This window comes from Carassius carassius, chromosome 34 (assembly GCF_963082965.1).
Source record: "Carassius carassius chromosome 34, fCarCar2.1, whole genome shotgun sequence".
NCBI lineage: Eukaryota > Metazoa > Chordata > Actinopteri > Cypriniformes > Cyprinidae > Carassius > Carassius carassius.
In genome coordinates, this window is record NC_081788.1 from 25065432 (window position 1) to 25082421 (window position 16990).

General features: G+C 37.2%; 1 protein-coding gene across 2 annotated transcripts; it reads left to right on the plus strand.

Annotated features, from left to right (window-relative positions):
• Positions 1-955: 955 nt before the first annotated feature.
• On the plus strand, positions 956-16427 carry LOC132114852 (AMP deaminase 1-like). Of its 2 annotated transcripts, none has more exons than XM_059523211.1 (15): positions 956-1093; positions 5421-5586; positions 6289-6394; positions 7267-7432; positions 7606-7825; positions 8421-8550; positions 8625-8819; positions 9116-9247; positions 9331-9494; positions 9574-9700; positions 13853-14016; positions 14631-14751; positions 14847-15020; positions 15095-15205; positions 16040-16427. In XM_059523211.1, the coding sequence occupies exons 1-15, from the start codon at positions 1072-1074 to the stop codon at positions 16193-16195; spliced, it is 2154 nt and encodes a 717-aa protein (XP_059379194.1). In that variant the 5' UTR covers positions 956-1071; the 3' UTR covers positions 16196-16427. The 2 variants fall into 2 exon arrangements, with proteins under 2 accessions (XP_059379194.1, XP_059379195.1); XM_059523212.1 differs by having other exon boundaries at positions 960-1099.
• Positions 16428-16990: the final 563 nt, after the last annotated feature.

Below are 16990 nucleotides of genomic sequence, written 5' to 3' on the forward strand. Positions count from 1 at the left end.
TTTATCCTCTTTACTCTCAGATGTTAATTGTATATTTTGACATATAATACATAATGATTAGAATGATTACAGAATATGATATACAGAAAACTCAATCGGATGGGATGTGATGGATCTTACATAAAGGGCCTTTTGAATCATGGTGCTGCTGGTGTACATGCCAAATCTGTGTGCCACCTTCTGCGTCCTATAGAGCATGACATCTTTTAGCTCTCCTTAAATAATGTCTTAAATCTTCCAATCAAAGCTGTAAAAATGGATTTAGTTGAAATTGTAACAGACCATAGTGAATTTTGTTGCAATGTTTATTTTCATGCCTGAAGTCTCTTCTTTAAAGCCAGTGAAGGTTTATCAAGAAGGTAAAACGATTATTCGTGTCGACTGTCATGTTATTTATATCGCATTTATCTGAACCTGTGCCTGATGAAATCTGAAACATGTTCCTATTAATCATTCAGTGTTTGGCCTTCTATCTTTGCTTTAACAGAGGAAGGGTGTTTTCTAGAAGATACAAACTAAGTTTGCCATTACATTACCAGTCTTTTCTTTTTCAGCTATATGAAAACTTGATTTATAATGTATTTTACGGTTTCAGCACAATTTATTAATATCACAGACTTTCTTTAATCAGAAAATTGTGATAACGAACATTTCATGTCTTTTTTTTTGGGGTGGGGGGGGGGGGGTATTAATGTGTAATGTATGTTTAATGTGCCTGTCATATTACAAAAAGTTTTACCAGTAAATTAATTGAAAACTGAGCATATTGTGTCTTTTTCTCCTACATATTCATGGATGTATGTGTGTGTCTGTGTGTGTATATACACTTACATAATATCCCACTTTCCCATGTGTGAGCTTGTCATTTAAACCTTAAAACTTAAAATAGAGTTGAACACACAGAACCTGGAGTATCAAGCCCTCGTATCCACTACACAGCTTTGGTTACACTGGGCAACCGCTGCTTCATATTGCCCAGGTGCAGTGTCCAACCGCACACTTTCCCGCTACCAAGGAGCAGTGCTGGACCATCCTGCTTTCTACCGAAAGAGTGATAGTGTCAGAGCCAACATGTCCAAAGTTGCTGTGCCTGGTGAGTGTCCATTCACCACCTGTCACAAAGAAAAGATTTGTTTTTAACATTAACTATGAAATCTGTTTTGCATTACAGAATGGCTAAATTGATGTCTATGAAATGTTATTTGAAGAACTGAACATGTTGCATAATATCTTCATAATCATATCACCACTGTGGGTCTCCGGCAGAAGCCGTAATCTAGGAATGGGAGTGTCCGAATAGTTATTTATGCAGGTCAACTCTTGTACAAGAGGTACACTAGGCAAGGTTAGGTTTTCTAACAACTTCTATTTTTGGTAGTGCTGGTATATGAGAATATCTTTGGGAACTTTAATTCAAAGACGAGAGCAACTGTGTCAACACCCCTGAGTCTGACATTTTAATTAACAGCAACTGAAATTGTTAGCGTTTCAGGCCTGTGATTGGACTGATTTGTGCTGTTTAGATACAGACGAGTGCAATCTGAAATCCTTGAAAATTTCAAATAGAGTTTATCAGATTTTTTTATGCATGCAGGAGTTCACACTGATGCTCTTTGCAGCTGTGGCAATGTGCAAGATTGTTTGTTCTATATATAAGCGAGGTTTTGAAAGCTTATAAGTTATGAATTATTAGATTCAGCACGGGGATGCTGGAGAATTCAAAGGACTGCTTCTCAGTGGATCAAATGTCATGCTTGGTTCTTCACATGCTGTAACTCACTTAAAGTTTATTTTTACATTATAAATCCTTGTTTTCAAGCCCTAGTGTGGTCATAGGTTTACACTCACCTTGCAGAATGTGCAAAATAATAATTTTAAGAGGGATCATTAAAAATCACTTTTATTAAAACCAGGGATATTTTGCAGATTCTGCCAGGTGTGTGTAAACTTATAGCAGCTGTATTTTGTTCCTCTGAGTAGGATATTGATTTGATTTCAGACTTTTAATACTGTGAAGGCTAAGAATAATCTCAATATAAATTTGCAGGCTGTGATATCAGTCACTGATATCACCAGGTTTAAAAATAAACTATCATTTCAAGGCAGCAGGAAAGGCCACGTATTCAGAGAGGTCAAACAGCAGACCACTATAATCATCTTGTTAATGATTTCACACCCATGTAATAACAACTGAGTCTAATACACTGATAAACATGCAATGTATTAGATCTTATTACTTTTGTCTTACTCTGCTTATTATCAAGCTGGAGAAAGTTCAGTGAATTATGCAAGTAACACTAAGAAAACACATGAAGTTGCAAAGAGGATTTTACTGTTTTGGTCAATGTGTGTTATTATCCTTTTCTGTGACTGGAACTTTTCGCTTCCCCCTCTCTACATGCATCCTGTCTCATGTCTGATGGGTACATATTACTAACCCAGCAGATGAGAAGCGTAAGTATTGGAAGGAATTGTAGGTGTATGATTGTTTGTGTGTTTGGAAAGGGCATGAACTGGTAGATGAGGGAATCTCAGAAACCATCCCATACTGGAGTATCCCAATAGATTGGCCATGGAATTCCGGTTGTGTGATTTTTGAGTAGAGGAATGTGGTCTTGAGGATGCTGAATATTATTTAATATAAACAAACTGCTTATTTGTTTAGTTGTTATAATCCATGAGATTAACCCAAAAACGAAAATGTAATTATTGAAAATGTGCTTAAGTTGTATTCTCCTCCTTTGGAGTGGGTGTGGTTTGGGTTTACTGAGGGTTGTGACTGTTCATGTTTGTGTCCACCCTTAGTAGAAAAATGAAATGTGTAGATTTATTATTATTGCTCTTTCATTGTATTTAGTATATTCCAATAAAAAAAAGAGAACATAGTGAGCATCAGTAGTGAGCAGCATCAGTGCATTGTGGGACTTTTTAGGAAGTGATCGTTTGAGCTCCATGATCAGTATACTGACTACAATACTCAAGTAGGAAGCTGATTGAGATGTACACTGAGTTTCATTTCCTTTTATTTGTTCAATATGTATTGCAGTTGTGACAAAAGAGGGCCCCACAGGACCAAAATCCGTTTATGATTTGACTTAGACCTGTAAAAAAAAAGAAGAGTATAATCTTGTTAGTGAACTATAACAAATATATTGTGATGTTGCTATATATGTTTGCCTCTATGTGAGAACAGATAAACTGTTTGTGAAATGTCAAGCCTTGTCTGAGTTCTTTTGATGATCTCTGTCAGCGATTGTAAGAAAAAAAAAGTCACTGATGATGTGCATGACATTTTTTTTGTGCCATAATTTTGTACTTACTACTTTACCTTTATAAGTCATTGCAATTCACCTTCATGTTCATACTCAACTTGTTATTTTACTGTAAATTTCATGACTCTTGCTATACAGGTTGTCTGCAATATAGAGAGATTTCATTTAATATTACAGCAGATTTTTTTATTTTTATTAATGTGAGTAAAATGCCGGTGTGTATCTTACTAATTCAGTCTAACCTATAACCTCCTTTTCTTTACAATGTTTTGGATCTTCCTTGGCAACTCTGCGGAATAATCAGAAAGAAGTAAGTACAAAGGAACCCGCCCGAGATCAACGTGTTAAAACTGCAAGTAACAATCAAGTAACAAAATTTGTGACATTGTAGTCAGTACGGATTTTCTTGCTCAGATACTTCTGTTAGAGGAAAAGACAGAAACTAAATACCAAAACAGAATAAAAACTTATTGCAGATAAAATGGTTTTCCATCCCAATGTAATTCATAAGCAAACAAATGACTTTGACATGTATTTCTTTGCATGTTTAATATGATTCTTAAAAGCATTTACGATGTAGGCCTCAAAGTTTCTTGTCTGTTCAAGTTATGGTTTGGGTTGTGCTGTTGTTAGTTGGTGATGTGTGTCTTGGCTTATAGAATTTGTCATAGTTTCGTTCATCTCTTCATGGGAGATTTTGTTCCATCACTGCTAGCGGTCATAGTCACTCCATAGTTAAATCATTCTGAAAAAGGGTATTTTTGCCAAAAGCATGCTCTGGTTAGCAAGTTCAACATTAGTATGAGGTTTCGAAAAACAGTCAGGTGTTGTATATAAGTACAAGTTGGTTGTTCACTTATTGTCTAATGGCTTTTTAATGGTTTTTAAAGTAGAAAATAAAATTTTATACTTAAAGGTACAATTAGATAGATGTAAGATATTTGCAGTAAAATATCCAAAAAGCACTAGGCTAGTGTTATATATTTTGTCCAGCTGATCACTAACAATATCTCTAATGTTTTCAACTACTTGTAAATCATGAGAAAATTCCCATTCTAAACAGTGACACGGGGCAGTGCAGTCGCTTGTCAATGACGTTTGTTACCCTTTGTTACCGCCTTTACTGACCTAGAAACCACGTGACAACAGTGTCGTGGACAAATGCGGAAGTAGCTTCGCTACAAACTTCAACTAGAAAGAGATGCCGAGATACCTTTAAAGGTACAGGTTGTAGGACCTGCCACAGGAGGGCCCACCACCAAAACAATAACAATCGCGTGGTTTGATGACGCCAAGAAGGAGCGTGGAATGATGGGATTTGTCGTCTTCTACCCAACCGCTGACGGCCATCAATCAGGCGGAAAGATAAATCATGGATTTGAAAGTGAAAGTAAAGTGAAAGTGACATGACATTCAGCCAAGTATGGTGACCCATACTCAGAATTCATGCTCTGCATTTAACCCATCCGAAGTGCACACACACAGAGCACTGGGCAGCCATTTATGCTGTGGCGCCCGGGGAGCAGTTGGGGGTTCAATGCCTTGCTCAAGGGCTCCTAAGTCGTGGTATTGAAGGTGGAGAGAGCACTGTACATGCACTCCCCCCACCTACAATTCCTGCCGGCCCGAGACTCGAACTCACAACATTTCAATTGCGATTCCGACTCGCTAAACGTTAGGCCATGACTTCCCCACAACCTTTAATGTGAGTTCAATGATTTGCACATGAAGATTACATACAAAGTCAATGCAAAGACGTGATCAGACTATGGATCAGATGCGATGCCCCGCGTTTGGCGTGTATGCCCCATAATACTAATCTTGTTGATCGTTATAATAGCTTACGTTTTCTGTAAAGATACGAATCAAAACAACTCACCTGTCGAGTAAAACACAAGCGAGATTGGCATCTCTTTCTAGTTGAAGTTTGTGGCGAAGCTACTTCCGCATTTGTCCACGACACTGTTGTCACGTGGTTTCTACGTCAGTAAAGGCGGTAACAAAAGGTAACAAACGTCATTGACAAGCGACTGCACTGCCCCGTGTCACTGTTTAGAATGGGAATTTTCTCATGATTTACAAGTAGTTGTTGTTTGTTTAGCCACTGTCTCCTTAAATAACTAATTTGCTTTGGCTTTTGGTCATCAGAGACCGATGATGGCACACGTGCCTTCGCAGAGCGTGTATTTGCTTCGGAGACCAAAGATGATGATATCCGTGATGAGATCTCCATGTTTGATGTGGCTGATGACTGTCCTATACTCAACCAAGAGCTGGCCCTACATGTAGTGGAGGATGATGATGTAGAGAAGCGGTCAGTGTACAAGTTATACAATTATATAACTTATTTTTTATTTAAATTAAATAAGGTAATTAATGTTTTCCTGGTTGATACAATAAAACTTTATGCTGACATCTATTAGTGAGGATGCAGCATAAAAAGTTTTAGGGTACTGTTGCAATGTGTAGAAATATACAGTATTATACAGTAATATACAGTAACTAAATTTTTACTTGTGTAACCCCTCGGGTCCTACTACTCGCACCCACTCCGTGAAGGGCTTGAACCGGGTCACTGACATAGGAGGTGGGCTCACTAACATAGGAGGTGGGCTCACTAACAAGGAGGTTAAAGACCACAGGCTCCCTAGCATCAGTCACTAGTGTGCATCTTGAGATCAGGGGAGTAAGGTTTACCTGCACAGCATCTACCAGCTGGCCTTCGTTACACTCACTCCCATCCGGGTCATGGCACCATTGTAAATCCCCCATTCCCCGATCGCTACACTTGTAGGCTAGTATGTCACCCAAAAGTTGTGTTTTGGCTTTCTTTGGTCATTAAATTACCTTTCTACATCAGAAATAGTGATTGATTTTATTTACATTGGCCTGTCCCTCTGTTTAATTAGGAAGTTTAATGCCCCAATATATACTGTTAAATACGTTATAAATGAAATTAAACACTTCATAGTCCATGAAAAAGGTCCACCCTAACCTTTAACTTATCCCCACACAGTAAGAAGCATCTCAGTCGCACTCAGCCCATGCTAGAAGATAAACCAACCTACTTGGAGGTCCCTCACTTCCAGAGAGTGTCCATCACTGGGGACTACGCTGCTGGGGTACAGTCCAACATATAACTTTCAGGACCTGACTGGAACATGTACATGTTATTTAAGCGTTGATTTACACACTGCCCTTTGCAGGTAACTGGACAGCTGAAATAGATCAGCCAAGCTAGGGGGTCTCTCCATCTTAGCAGGTGGAGCCCATCCCTGGATATGGTTTCTGAAATATATATCTGACATTTAGGAGGGGAATTTCGGAGAGTTAAGGAACTCTCTCACTTTCCACATGTAGTCATCAGTTCTTGCCTACTCTAAGATTCAAACTCAACAGCCCTGGCTTGACATCAAGGACATGGTGACTTTTAAATATAGTGTCACCCAGTCAGTGCACTCTATGACTCCATATGTGACCCTGGACCACAAAACCAGTCATAAGGGTCAATTTTTGGAAATAAATATCCTTTCCAATTTTGTGTGGTTTGTAAGGATAGGACAATATTTGTCCAAGATTTACTATTTGAAAATCTGTCATCTGGGGGTGCAAAAAAAATCGAAATACTGAGAAAATCGTCTTTAAAGTTGTCCAGATAAAGCTCTTAGCAATACATATTAATAACCAAATATTAAGTTTTGATATGTTTACAGTAAGAAATTTACAAAATATCTTCATGTAACGTGATCTTTACTTAATATCCTAATGATTTTTAACATAGAAACATTTATAATTTTGACACGTTTTTTTTTTTTTTTTTTTGTTATTGATTCAAATATACCCCAGCGACTTAAGACTGGTTTTGTGGTCCAGGGTCACATATACATTTGCATTTGTCAACATATCACATTTCCACTCATAGATATAGGCATTTCAAAGATAACAATCAGCGTTGGCGTTGCACAGAATCACATTCTTCCAAACTGTTCTGCAGGTGACTATGGATGACTTTGAGCTGGCCTGTAAGGGTCTGTACCGTGCCCTGACCATCAGAGAGAAGTACATGAGACTGGCTTTCCAGAGATTCCCCATCATTGCCTCTCAGTTCTTGTGCAAGATTGAAGGAGAGCAGTGGAAACCTGAAGATCAGGTGCTCCCAGGTAATAACAGAAACAGAATTCCATGATAAAAACACAAAGATTTTAAGTCAACATAGCTTACTTAATACTCTTACTTATCTTTTACTATGTCACTGTAAAAAAAGTGTTTGGTAACTGAAGAATAGTCGTATTTGTTGAATTCAGTGAAATATAACATTACTGTTGTGTTGCAGTCTTCACCCCTCCTCCTAAGTCTGGAGAGGATCCTTTCTGCACTAAGGACTTCCCACCTAGCCTTGGCTACGTCGCTCGCATGAAGGATGGTGTTATCTATGTTTACAAAGATGCAGCATCTGCTGATAAACACCAGCCTCTGAACCACCCCGGTCCAGATCTTGCCACCTTCATAGACGACATGAACTACCTCATCGCCTTGATTGCTCAGGGCCCAATGTAAGTTCACGAAAGCACTGCAGATCTATATTCTATATTCTGACTATACTCTCTCTCTCTCTCTCTCTATATATATATATATATATGTACATATGTGTGAGTGTGTTTATGATATAAACTACTACTCAAAAGTTTGAGGTCGATAACATTTTTAAATATTTCTTTTATCATCTAAATCTGCTTCTAATTATAAAAATGCAGTAAAAGCAGAACACATTATTTAAAAGATACATTACGTTTTAATCCTGTGATGGCAAAGCTCAATTTTCAGCAGCCATGACTCCATTAGTCTTGAGAGGAACATTATCTTTCAGAAATCATTCTGAATGTTGATTTGGTGCATAAACATTTCTTCTTATTATCAAATGCTTCTTATTTTTTTTTTTTTTGTTATATTGAGATAAGTTATAAAAAGCAGCATTTATTGTAATATACATTTGTGACAATACAATGACTTCATTTTATGTTTCCTAGCTGATTAAAATGATAAATTGTTTTACAAATATTACTGACCCCAAACTTTTTAATGATATTGTATAATATTAAGTTTAAAGGCTATATTGTTTGTTCTTTCATTGAAAATGTTAATGCTCAGAAAGACATACACTCATCGCCGTCTGAAGTTTCTCATGTCAAAATTCAATGTGCATGAGATGTTGAATGAGATGGAAGAAATGAAAGAGCTGAAGAAAAATCCCCACAGGGACTTTTACAACTGCAGAAAGGTATGACTTAAATATGTCACTTATGCTGAAATTATTTAACCCACATTTTGACAGTTATGTTGTTGTTATTGTAGGTGGATACTCACATCCACGCTGCTGCCTGCATGAACCAGAAGCACCTCCTCCGCTTCATCAAGACGTCCTACCGTGTGGATGCAGATCGTGTGGTGCATGTTTTGAAGGGCAAGGAAGTGACCATGAAGGAGCTTTTTCAATCTCTTAATCTACACCCCTATGACCTGACTGTCGATTCCCTGGATGTGCATGCTGTAAGTGTCTCACAACACCTCAGACAGGTTCTTCAGGATCTGGTTACCCAGACATGGGAACAAAATATACAAAGAATAACCGCAGAAATTCAGCGCTAGAAATAATGTGTCACAGTATCCTTATAGCACTATGCAGTGCTCATTATGCAGTTGTCATGTGCTCTATTTTAAGGCCATCACATGGGTTGCAAAATCCACTCTGCATATCCTCTTGGCACTCCTAATTGATTACAAGAACTGTCATTTGTGATGTCTCTGAAGTTATTTACAGTTATTTCTCACACTACTTCATGCAGGGCAGACAAACCTTCCAGCGTTTTGATAAATTCAATGCCAAGTACAACCCTGTGGGTGCCAGTGAGCTGCGTGATCTATATATGAAGACTGAGAACCACTTATCCGGAGAGTATTTTGCCACCATTATTAAGGTAAGCCTTAGGTGAACCATGTGTTACATATTTACACAAACAGGAAGCCAATCAAATCAGCTGTAATCTCTGGAATCTCACAGGAAGTTGCTAGTGACCTGGAGGATGCCAGATACCAGTACGCAGAGCCTCGTCTGTCTATCTATGGCTGTAACCCTAATGAGTGGGCTAAGCTTGCAAGCTGGTTTAACAAGCACAGAGTCTATTCTCCACAACTCAAGTGGATGATTCAAGTGCCCAGAATCTAGTATGTGAACCTATTTTCACTTCTCACACTCAGTCTTTGTGAAAACTCTACTAACAGTTTATCTCATGTCCCCATTTAGTGACATTTTCAGAGCCAGGAACTTTGTGCCACACTTTGGAAAGATGCTGGAAAACATCTTCCTCCCTGTTTTCCAGGCCACCATTGACCCAAACTCCAACCCAGAGCTTAGTGTCTTCCTGAAGCATGTGAGCAAATCTGGAAAATATAATAATAGTGATACACAGGCAAAGAGACCACCTTTCAAAAAATTGGTATATGTACATATATAGTTAAATAAATTAATACTTTATTCGGAATGAAATTGATAAAAAGTGACAGTGAAGATATTTTTAATGTTACAAAAGCTATTCATTCTATTCATCAAAGAATCCTGAAAAAAAGTATCAGTTTACAAAAATATATTAAGCATCATAACTGTTTTCAGCATTGATAATAATAATAGAAATGTATTGAGCAACAAATCAGTATATTAGAATGATTTCTTAAGGATCATGTGACACTGAAGACTGGAGTAATGATGCCTGAAAATTCAGCTTTGCCATCACAGGAATTAATAAAACAATTTAAATATATTAAATTAGTTATTCTAAAATTGAATAATATTTCACGAAATTATTCAATTCAATTCAATTCAAGTTTATTTGTATAGCGCTTTTTACAATACAAATCGTTACAAAGCAACTTTACAGAAAATTATGTTTCTACAATATTTAGTAGTAGCTAGTAGTTTGTGCACGTTTGATAGGATTTTAGAAAAATAAAAATAATAATAATAATAATACAAGACATAGTCAGCTAGATGATGAACTATCAATATTATTAATTAATAGTAATTATAGGATGCAGTCACACATGTAGCAATAATTGTTAGTTCTGTTTGTTGATTCAAGGTTAGCATCATCTGGGGTCCTCTGAGGGTCAGCATCATCTCTTCTCAGGTGTTCTGGATCCAGACTGGAGCTTGTGTAAATCCTAGTTACCACGGGATGTAAATCCCGTGGCAAAACATAGAAACAAAATAGAGACATCATTAGCATAGCTGCTGATCCAACAAAGTAAAATTAGTTTAACCCAAGCTAAAGAATAAAAATGCAGATGCAACTACACTCACAATTTAAGAGATGCGTTTTTAATCTAGATTTAAACAGAGAGAGTGTGTCTGAACCCCGAACATTATCAGGAAGGCTATTCCAGAGTTTGGGAGCCAAATGTGAAAAAGCTCTACCTCCTTTAGTGGACTTTGCTATCCTAGGAACTACCAAAAGTCCAGCGTTTTGTGACCTTAGGGTGCGTGATGGGTTGTAGCGTGGTAGAAGGCTAGTTAGGTACGCAGGAGCTAAACCATTTAGGGCCTTATAGGTAAGTAATGATAATTTGTAACTGATACGGAACTTAATAGGTAGCCAGTGCAGAGACTGTAAAATAGGGGTAATATGATCATATTTTCTTGACCTGGTAAGGACTCTAGCTGCTGCATTTTGGACGACCTGTAGCTTGTTTATATACGAAGCAGGACAACCACCTAGAAGTCCATTACAATAGTCCAGTCTAGAGGTCATGAAAGCATGAACTAGCTTTTCTGCATCAGAAACAGATAACATGTTTCGTAGCTTGGCAATGTTTCTAAGATGGAAGAATGCGGTTTTTGTAACATTGGAAATATGATTTTCAAAAGACAAATTGCTGTCCAATATAACACCCAGATTTCTGACTGTAGAGGAAGTAACAGTACATCCGTCTAGTTGCAGATTGTAATCTACAAGATTCTGTGTGGTGTTTTTTGGTCCAATAATTAATATCTCTGTCTTATCCGAATTTAATTGGAGAAAATTATTTGTCATCCAATCTTTTACATTTTTAACACACTCTGTTAGCTTAGATAATTGGGAAGTTTCATCTGGTCTCGTTGAAATATATAGCTGAGTATCATCAGCATAACAGTGGAAGCTAATTCCGTATTTTCTAATAATATTACCAAGGGGCAACATGTATATTGAAAATAGAAGGGGACCTAGGACGGATCCTTGTGGCACTCCATATTTTACTGATGATAAATGAGATGACACCCCATTTAAGTAAACAAAATGGTAGCGATCGGACAGGTAGGATCTAAACCATCTTAGAGCCTGCCCTTGAATACCTGTATAGTTTTGTAATCGATCTATGAGTATGTCATGATCTATGGTGTCGAACGCAGCACTAAGATCAAGTAAGACTAGAAATGAGATGCAGCCTTGATCTGACGCAAGAAGCAGGTCATTTGTAATTTTAACAAGTGCAGTTTCTGTGCTATGGTGGGGCCTAAAACCTGACTGAAATTCTTCATACAGATCATTTTTATGCAGGAAGGTGCTCAATTGAGCAGACACAACTTTTTCTAAAATTTTAGACATAAATGGAAGATTTGAAATAGGCCTATAATTTGCCAGTACACTAGGATCTAGTTTTGGTTTCTTAATAAGAGGCTTGATAACTGCCAGCTTGAATGGTTTTGGGACGTGACCTAAAGATAACGACGAGTTAATGATATTGAGAAGCAGTTCTTCGGCTACAGGTAACAGCTCTTTTAGTAATTTAGTGGGTACAGGATCTAATAAACATGTTGTTGGTTTAGATACAGTGATAAGTTTATTTAGCTCTTCCTGTCCTATATTTGTAAAGCACTGCAGTTTATCTTTGGGTGCGATGGATGAAACTGAAGTGTTAGACGCTGTAGAATCTACATTCGCTATTGTATTTCTAATGTTATCTATTTTATCAGTGAAGAAATTCATAAAGTCATTACTATTTAACGTTGGTGGAATATTTGAATCAGGTGGCGTCTGGTAATTTGTTAATTTAGCCACTGTGCTAAATAAAAACCTTGGATTGTTTTGGTTATTTTCAATGAGTTTGTGGATATGCTCTGCCCTAGCAGTTTTTAGAGCCTGTCTATACCTGGACATACTGTTTTTCCATGCAATTTTAAAAACTTCCAAGTTAGTTTTTCTCCATTTGCGTTCAAGACTACGAGTTACTTTCTTGAGAGAGTGAGTATTACTGTTATACCATGGCACAGTACGTTTTTCTCTAACCTTTTTCAATTTGATGGGGGCAACAGCTTCTAATGTATTAGAGAAAATAGTGCCCATGTTGTCAGTAATTTCGTCTAATTCATGTGTATTTTTGGGTACAAATAGCAGTTGAGATAGATCAGGCAGGTTATTTGCAAATCTGTCTTTGGTGGCTGGAACAATAGTTCTGCCCAGACGGTAACGCTGAGACATATAGTTAATATCAGTTATACGCAGCATGCACGATACAAGGAAATGGTCTGTAATATCATCACATTGGGGTACAATATCTATAGCAGTAAGATCGATTCCATGCGATATAATTAGATCTAGTGTATGATTAAAACGATGAGTGGGCCCGGTGACATTTTGCTTGACTCCAAAGGAGTTTATTAGGTCAGTAAACGCAAGTCCTAATGTATCATTTGCATTATCAACGTGAATATTAAAATCTCCCATGATTAGTGCCTTATCAACTGTAACTAGAAGGTCTGAGAGGAAATCTGCAAATTCTTTTAGGAATTCTGTATACGGCCCTGGTGGTCTATACACAGTAGCCAGAGCAAGAGATACATTAGACTTCTTTTGCATGTCTGACAGTGTAACATTTAGCAGAAGTATTTCAAAAGAGTTAAACCTGTATCCTGTTTTCTGGGTAACATTGAGAATATCACTATATATTGTTGCAACACCTCCTCCACGACCAGTCTGACGGGGCTCATGCTTATAACAGTAGTTTGGTGGAGTAGACTCATTTAGACCAAAATAATCATTTGGTTTTAGCCAGGTTTCAGTCAAGCAGAGTACATCAAAACTATTTTCTGTGATCATTTCATTTACAATAACTGCTTTAGGTGTGAGTGATCTAATATTTATGAGCCCAAACTTTAAAAATTGTTTTTGTTCATTTACTTTACATTTTTCTGGTTTAATTACGATAAGATTTTTTCTAGATCCTACATTATATTTTGACCTCACTATTCGGGGAACAGACACAGTCTTAATAGTTTTTACAGCACAAGTACTTTTATCATTTAAGCGGGTGGAACAAAACTCATCATAATAGTTATTAGAGAATTTTCTTACTAGTCACATGGAGCGAAGTGTCCTGGAGATGTTGTCAGAGAGCAGCTCTGCTCCGATTCTGCTGGGGTGTAATCCATCAGCGAGAAACAGCCTAGGACGCTCCCAGAAAAGATTCCAGTTATTAACAAATAGCAGTTTAAGAAATTACTGTTGCCTGTGAAGTGAACCCCTTCATCCCTGCGTTTTGTCTCTCTACAGGTGACTGGCTTTGACAGTGTGGATGATGAGTCTAAACACAGCGGTCACATGTTCTCCACAAAGAGCCCCAAACCTGAGGAATGGGACATGGTGAAGAGCCCATCATACTCTTACTGGATTTACTACATGTATGCAAACATTGCCCGACTCAATCAGCTGCGCAAGTGAGTATTTCAGTAAAACACAAAAAAGGCAAGCAGCTTTGTAGACTGGATTGGGCTTGCTACAATCATTACAGCCAATAATTAAAGTTAGGGATTGTTTCCGCCCTGATTCCCACTTAATAAACTTTGGTGTGTATTTCATCCCATACTATGACATGAATAATAACACTAATTGCACAGCCTGAAGGGAGAAGTGTGCTGTTACTTTTCTGAGCAATTAGAGTCCACAACTTAAGCTAAGAATAATTATTTTGGAGAAACAAAATTTTCATACATTTGTTAATGTTTTGAAAGAGATCCATTTAATGTAACAAAAACACAGTAATATTCTGAACTATTATTTCAATTTTAAAATAATTGTTTTCTATATAAATATACATTAAAATGTAATTTATTCCTTTGATCAAAGCTGAATTTTGTAGAGATTTGAATTTGAGTATTTTTGACTTAGGCCTGTAAGCAACCAACTTGCACTAAATTCCCAGAATACCCTGGTACTGTACAGGGAGTTTTGCACAAGAATTTATTTCAGATTAAAACCAGTCCATAAGAGGTTATTATATGAGAAACTAAGATGCCATTTGTTATGTGCTGTGTGTGTTTGTGGTATCCAGGGAGAGAGGAATGAACACATTCCAGTTCAGACCTCACTGTGGGGAAGCTGGAGCTGTCACTCATCTGCTGGCCTGTTTCATGACTGCAGACAACATCTCTCACGGTCTCAACCTCAAGAAGGTTAATACACCATTTACCTTGACCATTAGGGGGCACAGTTCATCTTACCAAATACACAAGAATCACAACACTCACTGTCTCGTTATGTTCCACAGAGCCCTGTCCTGCAGTATCTATATTATCTGGCACAGATCCCAATTGCCATGTCCCCACTCAGCAACAACAGTCTGTTCCTAGAGTACAACAAGAACCCTCTGCCAGAGTTTCATAAGAAGGGACTGGTGGTCTCCCTGTCCACCGACGACCCCATGCAGTTCCACTACACTAGGGTGAGGCTTTAACCCTTTCATATGTGCAAATTAGATGAAGCTTCAGTGTGTTTATCTGAATACTGCATCAACAGGAGCCCCTTATGGAGGAGTATGCCATTGCAGCCCAGGTGTTTAAGCTCAGCACCTGTGACATGTGTGAGATTGCCAGAAACAGTGTTCTCCAGAGCGGCCTGTCTGCTGAGGTGAGGTCACCAGACCGAACACATCACTATTCTTTCATATGCTTGATTTTACTGATCTAGACACAAGGTATATTCTTTTACAATACAACCAATGTTTAAGTAAAAATAATAAAAATATATTTGATGATGCTATTGGTGCTAAAAATATTAAATTAAATTTAATATTCAAGTGTAACCCCATTATTAAAATTAAGATTAAAATTTTCAGTTTTCATTTTAATTTAAGTGTCAGTGATTTTGTCTAATATTTGTTTAATTTTGCTTTGATATATTTATATTTCATCAGTTTTAGTTTTGGTCAGTTTACTACTTCAACTTAACCATTTTTTATTTTAGTTTTTTAATTTCACATTTTCATAAAATAAATATACTTTTTTTATATTCCAAATTACATTGTTATAGAGATGAAAGAGATCCGCAGTTGTCCAGATTCAGCCAAAAAGTCTATATTTATTGCTCAGAGGTCACAAAAATGTATGCAAAAAATATCTTTCTTGGGGTATTAACCCTTCCTCAGTGCTATGACATATGTTTGTTGCCAACTGGATTTTTTGTACAAGTTTTTGGCTTTACAACCTTTCTAATTGTAAATTAAATTATTTTTGTACAACTGCTTACAGCTGAATCAAACTCATGAACTTCACACTGTTATTGATCTAACCTGACTGCACTGTTGTGTTTTAATGCTGCTTTAGTTAGGTTTCCATTATTGATTCTGCTATTTTCCTGTGTCTGTGAAGCTGCTTTGACACAAACTGTATTATATAAAGTGCTATTGCAGTTAAGGTGACTTGACTTGATACTGCAATATAATATGCTTTCTCACACAAACAGGAAAAGATTCACTTCCTTGGTGCCAACTATCTGAAGGATGGCCCTGAAGGCAATGACATTCGCAAAACCAACGTGGCTCAGATTCGTATGGCCTACCGCTACGAGAGCCTGTGCTATGAGCTGAACCTCATTAGAGAGGGCGTGATTGGTGACTAAACAAACATGCACATACGCAAAGTGGATTGTTCTACACTCTCCTTAAATTGTCACTTCCAATGACATTTCTGCATCATCATTAATGTGAAGCCCATGAGACAACGTCCATGAGACACAGCTTAAATCTTAATGAGATTTGACACTACAGAACATAATACTTATAATTTTTTGTGGTTGTGCTTTGGAAAAAGCCTGTTACAACTGACTCAATAAACAAAATCTTAATGTAAAATATACAGTGTTCTGATTTTGATTTTATTTTTAACACAAAGTTGAGAATGCTCCCATTATTTGCTCATAACTTTCCATCATTTCCATAACTTTAACTTTTTCCGAGCAAAAAAAGATCATTCCACCTTACAAGTTCATGCCACCTTTTTCATATAATCAGACAAAGCTTTAAAATGGACATCAAAACTATCATAAAAGTAATCCATACCCATTTCACTATAGTCCTATTCTTTTGAAGTCATACAAGAACTTTGTGTGAGCAACAATACAACATTTCAAATAATTATTCACTAAAAGCTTCCCATCTGTAGCAGTTGCAAATGTAATATGCACTTCTGCAAATTAAAATTTAGTGTGAGGCACTGGGGAAAATGACATGACAACCAATGACATTTGATGTCATTGATGCCATACCAGGCATAACCTCTGTCTTATGTTCCTGTTTCTTGAAAAAATTGTGGCTTCACAACTGAGATCTTACTTAAATGCTTATGACCTTTTTGAACCTTTTTAGTCAGCATTACGTAACGTTCATCACATAGCACTGAAACTGCTCTTTTTCGT